General features: G+C 35.2%; 1 protein-coding gene across 1 annotated transcript; it reads left to right on the top strand.

The window, feature by feature from the left end:
• Nucleotides 1–941: 941 nt before the first annotated feature.
• On the top strand, nucleotides 942–9,346 carry LOC145241570 (uncharacterized). Its single transcript, XM_080104647.1, has 2 exons — nucleotides 942–1,061; nucleotides 8,790–9,346. The coding sequence occupies exons 1-2, from the start codon at nucleotides 1,038–1,040 to the stop codon at nucleotides 9,264–9,266; spliced, it is 501 nt and encodes a 166-aa protein (XP_079960773.1). The 5' UTR covers nucleotides 942–1,037; the 3' UTR covers nucleotides 9,267–9,346.
• The last annotated feature ends 1,588 nt before the right edge of the window (nucleotides 9,347–10,934 follow it).

Genomic DNA, 10,934 nt, shown 5'->3' on the forward strand with positions numbered 1-10,934 from the left:
TATTTTTTATTTTTACATTAGAAAAGGAATCCTTCTGACCTCAACTGATTGCTTTTCCTCCCGTCGTGATAAAACCACCGAATTTGATTTCTGCGGTTTGATTTTTGCCTGCATTTATAGATATTTGGTGTCATTTTGGCATCTCCTTGTCTTTAAGTTGCCTTGGCAGGATTTGAAAACCGAGTCTTCACAACTATTTAACTCACAGGAATACGAGACATATATTTATATGTTAAAAAAATAATGTCAGTGAAAATTACAGAATAACCTCGATATAAAATCGGACGGGCCACGTTGCGTCCCACGTTGCGCTGGTGCCCACTGCCCCCCCCTCAACACAGTAAGTGGGTAAGTGAACATAAGCTTTTGATCCCTAGCAACGTAAGCCAGTTCAAAACGGAACTGCATTACGCATCGCCGTTTATTCTGTTTCTATTCGCACCCACTTTAAGTCATGTATTTTAACAGTTTGCTTATCGTATACCTACTTAGTTCTCAGAAAAGGATATATAATACCACGGCATGAAATTAATTGAGAGTAAAAATTATGTGGAACATTCAGGATGTGTCTTGTAAAACTAAGAGATAAGAAAGGACACACCTTACAACACACCCAATCTGTCGTGTATCTTGATCGCATAACATATATTCCCAGCATATACACACGCGCGCGCGCACACACACACACACATATATATGAATATATATATATAGAGAGAGGGAGAGAGTGACATACATTTAATATATACATATGTATACTGATAGATAGGGATATGTATATATATATATATATATATATATATATATATATATATATATATAGACTAAAGAGATAGACAGATAGATAGATAGATAGATAGATAGATAGATAGATGCCCTCCCCCATTTAAACAACCGGATATGTCTTGTGTGAGTCACTACTTGTATTCCGGAAACTTTATCAGGTTTATAACAATCGAAAAATAATTCACTGGTCAACCATTAATGAAACATTCAAACTAGTGTAAAGACACCAGCAAACGTCCCATTACGTAATCATGAAGAACTCTTTAAATGTCAAGGTATGTCTGTCATTTTTTCATATCATTGTATGACCAAACAAAAGGTTTGCTTATCAAAATTGTAGTTTTGCTCACAGCGGGATACAAAAAAAAATGTAAATTTTGGAAGATTTTTTTTTTACATAGGCGTCACCACTTATCAAGGCCGAGAGGCCACTCAAGGATAAGGGTTAAAGAGTGTAGATTAGTCAAAATGGCAATATAGTAATCGATAGTAATGGAAGTTCGGTAAATTTGTTAACTTAAGTGGAACGGCTCATCAGAAACTTGTTTACGTTGGACTTGAAGACAACCATATTATAGACAGCTGGAAAGCAGGGAAACGGAAGACAATTCCACAGACGTGCAGTTCTAAGAAAGAAGCTTTGTTCATAGAATATTCTGGATATTTTGAGGTTAAAATTTTACATAGGTAAATGTAAAGCATTACACAGCGAGTCAAAAAACAATGTTGAATATATATGCTCCATACATTTTCTCATACTCGAGATTATTCTTTCTATCTGTAAAAATCTCTTATCATACCTTGTACTGAGTACCGTTGTCATATTTGGCTTGATTAGTTTCTGTCTTATTTGAAAGTTTTTGATAACGTTCAGAAGTGCATTCATAATTTGGTTGAATTCAACGTTTCTTCTTCCCTGCAGCGTCTCTCTTAAAAGACTGGTGTCGCTAGTCTCGGTTCTTTATATCTATATAATATTCTGCTTGTTCTTCATTAGTTAGTACATACGTTACGCTTCGAAAAAGGTCAATCATAATCTTTAAAAGACTAAACTACTTCAAGAAAGGCCATATTCGTGAGATTCGGCTCTACAATCTGGAAACCCTAGAAAGAATATGAAAATGAACTCACTTTGATGTAACCTTTTTTCGAATAATTACAGTAGTATAATGTTGACAAGAAAGTTCTTGTGATTTAATTTTTTTAAAATTCAGATGGACAAATCTCGGCTTAAACAAAAATGTATTGATCGAAATTAGCATCATCAGAATAAACGCACTTTTACCAGTGCAAAACAAGTGTATTAATGCCAGTAACGTAAAAATCTTGCATTCTAGTGAGGATGAAGTCACTGAAGACGTTTTTAAGATCGCTTAGGTTTTTGAAGCATTTCTTACGCAGAAAGTTATAGAGATGTTTGACAAAGTGATAGTCGGTAGGTAAGAGGTCTGGAGATTATGGCGGATGAGGCAGAGTTTCATAGCTCAATTCGTTCAACTTCTGCAGGGTCAGTTTAGCAACGTGCGGTCGGTTATTATCGTGCAGGAGAATTAGGCATTTTCTGTTGACTAATGTTGAATATTGTCGAAGCTTCTGATGCATTTCATCCATTTGTTGATAGTACTTTTCTGCCGTAATGGTTTCTTCTGCATTCAAAAACTGTAATGGATGAGACCAGGTGCAGACCACAAAACAGTCAACATGACCTTCTTTTGGTGCAACTCTGGCTTCGGGAAGTGTCGTATTGCTTCCTCGGCGTCTAACACTTGAGCTGAGCGTCGCCGGTTGTCGTAAAGAACCCACTTTTTATCGCAAGTCACAATCCGGTTGAGAAACAGGCCGTTCATATTGCGTAAAAGAAGAGAAGATGACACTTCACAACGGCGGTTCTTTTCTTTCAATTCGTGGGGCGCTCTTATCAAGATTTTTTTGTCTTTTCAATCTCTCTCCAGTAGGTGGAAATCGTCGTATACGTTACGTCTAATTCAGAAGCAAGTTATGTGTGGATTGGCTTCGACTAAGGCTCTTAATTGATCGTTGTCAACATCCAATGGCCGACAACTACGTTCATCATCTTTAAGAGTCTCGTCACCGCCACTATTTTTTTAAACCATCATTGTGCTGCGCGTTTAGTAATGGTTCCTGGGCCAAACGCTTCGTTGACATCACGAGCTGTTTCAGCAGCTTTTTCAGCCTAGCTTGAATTGAAATAAGAAAAATATGCGAATTTGTTTTTTCACCAACGTTCTGAAATGAAGACATAATTGTTTTAAAACGATTGTAATTTAAACGGTTAGATAGAGCGAAAGATTCTCTTTAAAATAATATATAAAGTAAACTGATTTCCAAATACATCATTTATTTTTATTATTGTTTGAAAACTTATTTCAAAATACATCATTTGAAAACAAGATTAAAAATTCCGCAAGGAATTTCTAGTCAACCTTATATATAATACTAGCGGAACATGTGGAATTCCACTGGGCATTTTGTGGACGCTCTGCATCAATGAACACCCCGCAATATTATTGTAGTCCTTTTGTTAAAACTGTAAAAGTATTTATCAAAGTAATCTGGTTAATGTAGTGTCAGAATATCTGGTTATTACGGTTTATCTTTAATATCCTTATAGGAGTCTGTAACATATTTCCATTGTATGGACACCCGGCGCGAACGGAAACCTCACGATATTATTCCATTTTTAGACATAAAAGATACTACTCGTAAATCCTGGCCAGAATACCAAGAAAGTATATTTTAATTTCACGTACGGCCCAAAAGCGATATCATTTTATTTATATATATTTAGTTTTGTAACTTATTTTAATTAATTACTGCCGAAATGTGGTGAAACAACAGCAACTATGCAGTTAACATTATATTTGTGCACATACAAACGAGTTCTAACATAATTTAACCAATTAAAAAAAAGAAGAAATGTTAAAACTTTTATCGTAAAATCACGATACAGTTAAACATTTTGCTTAGTTTATTGACTCCTACATCAAAAATCAGATATTTCTAAAATAAGTTGATGATTATGAGAACAGATTGAAAAAAATCATGTAAAAAAATTATTTTTCTAACAACTTTAAAAATTAAAGCAAAAATAAATTTAAATTTGCAGCTTTCTTACCAAAATTCGTTTTTTTATATACTTATTAGAAAACTTACACTTTAATAATCACTTAACGTAATGTTTGCTGTATTACCAAGAAAAAAAGAGTTGTACAAAATCTTATTTAAAATTATTTTAAAACGTGTGCATTTTTAAATTAAATTTAAAGTCAACTGTGAATCAAGAATTAAATACAATCTTTTACAAATAAAACAGTTCACAGTATTTTCTCAGTTAAAATACTCCCTTTTAATTACACGTGTCCGAATGTAAAATAATTTTTATAATTCGTAAAATAAAGTACAGTCAGTTTTGGATTTATTTTCTAAATGCTTCGGTAGAATCTTTGAGAATTTAAACAGAAAATAACTATCGTCCATGATAGTCAGTGCCGTAAAAGTTGTACTATATTCTGTGACGTTAGTAGGTTACGTAAATTTTAGTGGAAAGGCCGTCTATTTACGGTAGCAGTGGGATTAAAAACAAGATTTCTCTAGTTCTAATTATGCTATTGGTTTTGTTCGAAAACCAACCATTGATAATACATGCAAATGCATGACAAAGCACCACACATATATGAACATATATTCTTTATACAAATGTTAAAATAGGTGTTTACCCGTCAACTCAAGTACGTGGGAGTATTTTAAGAGTACATTATTATCGAAAAAATATTTGCCCTTTAATGCGCTGGTGCACCCTGGTGTACTCATATAGTGCCAACAAATTCCTCCAGATTTCCAGTATTCTCTTTTGTTTACTGTTGCAAATCATTTTAGATTTACCAATTTCGTCCATAATTGAATTCTAGTTGACTACAACCGTTGATCTTTTATAGAGAATTTTTTTTTTGGGGGGGGGGGGGAGAGTAAAATCCTTTCTGAAATTTGTGTAATCCCTGCACGTTTTAGGTGGCAGTCAGAATGGTGGTCTCCATCCTACATCAACACAATCACTTTTTACGTTTCCATTTATTATTATTATTATTATTATTATTATTATTATTATTATTATTATCTACTCACTATTAGTAGTCGCACAAGCCATTATCAAAGATTGCTCTTTGAGAACAACTTGTGATGTTTTCTGGGGTCTGAGTGAAAACAAGTCTCCCTAGATTTCCAGGACTCTTCACCTTTTTCGATAACCTTTGCAAAAGAATTTGCGCTATCGCAACATCCACTTGCCATTGATTTCTCGATGGCAGCGACCATTGGTTTTCACTGGAACTTCGGTGGCAAGAAGCTTCCCAAATATCCCAGTCCTCTTTGCATTCAACCAGCGGAGGATTAGCTAGTGCTTCCACACCTCGGTCTTTCTACCCTCCTTGACTCTCCTCACTTATTTGGTGTGGTGCAGGTTTATTGTGACACACACATAGAAAAAAGGAGGCGGTATCTTACAATTATATCGTTTCAGTTTTCATCATTCCATGTGATCTTCCTTTGTGTTTTACATCTGTAGCCGTTTCTGCGTGTCCAGAGTGTGTCTGTAGTTCACGTCAAGGGAGTTTCCTTAATATTTCTGCAGTTTTCATTATTGCTATCCGTCGTATCTTCTCAGCCATCCCTCTTATTCTAATCTCTCCCATCCTTTTTTCAAAGTTTTTCGGTATTGTTCCTAGCGCTCCTACTATTACTGGTGTTATCTTAACATTCTTCAATTTCCAGATCACTTTAAGCTCTCTAACCAACTCAATGTATTTGCTCCGCTTCTCCTCACTCTGAGGTCTGCTAGATGGTAAAAAATACAATCTGGCAGGATTTTTCCATCTTGTTGACTATTATGATATTTGCTTATACGGGTTTATCCGTTTATATATCCGTGTCTCATTGGATCTTGTAATTTTTGTTTTCCAGTACGGTTACCAGTTTGTGCTTGTACCATTTTTCAGGGTGTTCAAGATGCAAATGTCCGCATAATTGCCAGCGCACTGGTTTCCCCATTTGATCGTGTTTATTTTTATATTACTTTGGACTAGTTTGTTGTATTCACTATTTAGGTGGTTTATTGTTTCGTCTCTTTGTCTATAAGTCTTCATTTGCGGTTTTATTGTGTCTGATCTTTCCTTTGATTAGGTTCGTTCTGATCGCTGTTCCTAACAAGCAAGAATTTTGCAGAATCGGAAAGGAAATCCTCTCATTTGTTTAAGCATTTTATGGTGACTTTTCGTTATGGTCCTAAGCGTTCCTATTACAATCATCATCATCATCATCATCATCATCATCATCATCATCATCATCATCATCATCATCATCATCTTCTTCTTCTTCTTCTTCTTCTTCTTCTTTCTATTGTCACATTTTTTTGTCTGGATCTTGTTATTGCCTATTGCCGATCTTATGCTGATAGGCAGATCAGTCTTCTAACTGGTTCCGCAAGATTCTAGCAGTTCCCAACAATCTTCTTCATTCGCTTGTCAAATCCTCTTGTCACACTCCTCAGGGCGCCTACCACATCGCGCACAACTTCTACCTTCAACGTCCACAATTTTTAAATCTCTTTTTTCAAGTCTCGGTACTTTTGGACCAAGTCTTTTTTCATTTTTCCCTTGAATTCATATTAGCTGCCACTGCTATACTAATGATTATTGTCGTGTATTCCTTTCTTCAGCAAGACTAAATCTGGTCTCCTAGCTTTAATCAAATTATCACATTGGATATTCATATTTCACATTATAATTCATTGGCTATTCATATTTCACATTATAATTCATTGGCTATTCATATTTCACATTATAGTTCTTCAATCACCTCTTCTGGAACATGCTCGGACAATTTTTCACTTCATTCTAACTCTGTTTTATTGTATGCATACTAATGGAGTTTCTCGCCATACTGTCATGGCACCTCTTGTACTTCTTTTGAACCAACTTCTCTCAACTACTTACGAGGTGTTGTACATTCTCACCTTTATATCAACTCAATCGACATATGTGATTTTCAGCCTTTTTATCAATGTGGTACTTTACATAATTTGTCCTGAGCATTTGATCCTGTGTGGCACATTTTGACCATTATCGCCAGGTTTTTTCCTTGGCCACTGCCCTTGGTAGATCTCTACTGAATTGACTATACATATTCCTATTAATCCACTTGTCTTTCGCTATTTTTCGTTTATTGCTTTAATTTCTTTGTTCCTTAGTAGTTTGCTTTCTTGCAAATTTTCACATTTTGACACCCTTTATGGGGGTTTCCTTAGAGTTGTAGATATAAACTTTCAGGCTATTTTTTTTCCTTTTACGTATCGTTGTACATCTATTGGTCCTTATCCAGTCTCTTTTCTTTTTACATAGTTTCTATCCACAATACGATTTAGAGGAAGAGCTGCATTAATTATCATCCTTTTCAATAGTTTCTTGTCTATATATTTTGGCTCATTTCTCTTCCATTACGTAATACCCGCCCCACATACAAATACAGCTATTTCCCATGTGTTTGCTGCGGATATGTTGCTTCGTTTATTTTATCTAATGCTATACTTTTTAAGTAGGTGTATTCTTCTACAGCTCTTGGATGCCAAATTCTATATTGATGTCATTACTGAACATTTGAATAGTCCTCGCAAGCATACATAGCCAGTAGTCATTCTTTGCATACAACTTTACGTCATCCAGAAAAAAATAGTTTACCTAGCGCTCCTACTTTCCCAACTCATAACATGCATTTACCTTTTGTAATTTGAACGTCAAGGTTCCATACACAAAACAAACAACGAGAGCGAAAAACTATCGCTTGGAAAAATCCCTCTTGTCGCATAAACTTTTCCGCGGATCTGATCCTTTTGATATCAATGACACTTACTATTGTTTTATACGTATTTCCAAGAAATCTCGCACATTCGCTGCTATTCTAAATGTTTCCATACATTCATTAGATCAGCCATGTTGAACCAGATCACATGCTTTGCGGTATCTATCCATGACATGCAGAGATTTGTAGATTTTCTCATACAATACTGTCCTATTAATAAACATACAATACTGTCCTATTAATAAGCATACAATACTGTCCTATTAATAAACATACAATACTGTCCTATTAATAAGCAATTGATCGTTTACTATTCTACTATCTCGTTTTCATTCCATTTGTTCCTCTAGTAAGATCTCTTGTTGTTCCAGATATTGGTAAATCTTATCTGCCAAAATGCATGTGAGTAGTTTCCACATCAATGGAAGGCAGGTTATGTGCCGATATTTATCAAAATTTGATATATCCTTCTGACAGAGTAATGCTCGCTCACATTCAGGAATAACATCTGCTGGCAACATTACGCCAATTTGAAGTGCAACCATTCGATTATTATTACTCATCAACAGTTTTTACACAGGCCACCAGCAGAAAAAAAAACTTGTGATATTCCCTGGAGTTCGTGGGACAACAAGTCTCTCTAGATTTCTAGTACTCTCCACCCCTTTCGTTTACCTTTGCAAATTAATTTACCTTATCACAACAGCCGTTTATCATTGATTTCTCGTTAGCAGCGACTATTCGTCTTCACTGTAATTTGTGTGGCAATAAGCCTCCTTAAGTCCCAGTCCTCTTCGCACTCATCCAGTGGAGTTTTAGTTCGTGCTTTCTCTTTTCTTTATTCTTGCCTTGCCGCGACGTCACTTCGCACACGGTTGTTATTGGCATACAATTCTATCAAATTCTTATTCTATCACATCCATATTTTATTAAATCCATAATCTATAAAATATTCCATAAAATCCTTATTCTATCGAATTCTTAGACTATAAAATCCTTATTTTATGAAATTCTCAGTCTATCAAATCCTTATTCTAGTTTATGATATCCTTATTCTATGCAATACATATTCTATAAAATCCATAGTTTATGAAATTCTATATCTTATTTCTTTTCTTTTACCTTTTTTACAGATACCAAATATTACTCATCAGCTGATTCTGGCATTCCTTCCAATGCTAATCATAACAATTATCCCAAACGCTTCGTCTTGGAAATGTTCCTGCGGGGATTCTTCTGCCAACCATTCCAGAGAGGAAAGTCGGGTCTACAATCAATCGAGACCAGGGCGTCACCTGTGCAACTGGGAGCAGCGTATACACTATGATCCGAAGAGGATCCCAACTGAAATCGTCTATGCTAAACTCATTTCCAAGGAGCACTGTAAATGGTCCGAATACATTAACAAGGAGACGACGCACTGTGCTCCGATAGAAGTGAGTATGAACGTCACGCTCAATTGCAACAACGGCACTTGCGGAACGTGCTTGGAGAATTACCCCGTGGCATTTATTTGTAGCTGCAAGCAACAGTTAGGACACATGGGAAACGGGCGAGGGTTTGTTACGAGGATAAATGCAACTGGATCCAAAAAAGAACCCTGTGCATAATAAGGCACTATTATCTCTACTGGATTCTACGAAACGGAAAGAACTTTTATATTCTGAGCAGAGTTAAAAATGCATCTATCGTAAGCTGAAAAAGATTTGTATAATATTAATTTGCAATAAGCAGCGATTTACTCATAAACGGTATCTTCAATAAAAATGACTTTATCATTCTTTTGCTGTTCACAACTGTTTCGCTGATTGCAGTAAAGTTTCATTTTTATTAGTAAAATCATATTCTCGTATATATCATACAAGGTTAATATTTTCCAGGGGTAAAATAACCAATGAAAGTCAACGTGGTAAATACAAGAGTGCTCAATACCGAAGACATACTTTCTATTTGTTCTTACATAAGCAGTAATATGTTACTACACATTCATGAGTATGTTTCGATAAGCTAGTTACTAACAACTAGAACTCTCTTCAGGTGATACAGCTTATACGAAAGCAAAGATTGCAAACTTTGTTTTCGATAAGCTGTATAGCATGAAGAGGTCTATAGACGCTAGAAACTAGCTGACCGAAATTTGCTCATGAATGTGTGGTAGCATATTACTGCTTATTTAAAACAAATATAAAGTATATATATATATATATATATATATATATATATATATATATATATATATATATATAGCCAGTAGAGTTTATTTTCCTAGAAGTACATCCAATGAAACAACATGTGTCTACCAAAGAGTGCCCAATGAGTGAACAGAGCAGGTATATTAAATTTATTTATACAAACATTAATGGCTACATATGTGCATACATGTTTCTGTAATCACCCGCCTGGCCTGAAGACGTAGTTCCCCAACGCGAGTGATTGCAGAAACATGTATGCACATATGTAGCCATTAATATTTGTATAAATAAATTTAATATATATATATGAATATATATATATATATATATATATATATATATATATTATGTCAACCTCTTTAAGAAACTCGTTTCTTATCATTGAGCACTTTCAGTTGCAATAAAAGTCGGTCAATTTAGCTCTTATGCGCAGATAATCATACAATAGTCAGATCACTTTGACAGACGTTAAAAACATTAAAAAATATAAATGTTTAAATTTCAACAGTATTTCTCACGGTTAATGGTGACCGAATGAATTATGTTCTTGCTAATGAAACCAGGGATATTTTCTGTTGACGAGTTCGAATCTATCGACCTGTGTTGATCGTGGCACCCTGAACTGATTATTCCCGGAAGGATGAAACACTAGTGTCTCTAGGTATTTAATAATTATTATAGTAAATAGTTTATATATATATATATATATATATATATATATATATTTCTTCGGAATGTAAGAGATTATATATAATTATTTCCACAGCCAAACAACGTCGCAGCTCACAAGAGCCATGACAGCCAAAAAACCGGAAGTCCAAGACTCGAATTTCGCCCTCATTTGGGCTCATCAGTTAGACATATCTAAAACGGGCTTCGAAACCCAAACCTCTTTCATGCAAGGCAAGCACTCTATCAACTGATCAAACGTCGCGCACATAAGAAAGCCCACTAACACAGATCAAGCAAACCGCGGCGAAATCCGACCGTGGAATGGACTTACTTCGTTTCAACAAGGGATACAGTCACCCAACCAGCTATAACACAGGCCGATGTATCACAAGTGGGAATTTTCAACTTGCTAGG

Source organism: Euprymna scolopes, chromosome 2 (assembly GCF_053919585.1).
Source record: "Euprymna scolopes isolate OS-2025 chromosome 2, ASM5391958v1, whole genome shotgun sequence".
NCBI lineage: Eukaryota > Metazoa > Mollusca > Cephalopoda > Sepiida > Sepiolidae > Euprymna > Euprymna scolopes.

What these genes read in the sequence shown, in the direction of transcription:
- LOC145241570 (XM_080104647.1), top strand. Translation starts at nt 1,038, where the DNA reads ATGAAGAACTCTTTAAATGTCAAG. An exon ending in AGAACTCTTTAAATGTCAAG is followed by an intron (nt 1,062 to 8,789) that starts GTATGTCTGTCA and finishes CCTTTTTTACAG; the next exon opens with ATACCAAATATTACTCATCA.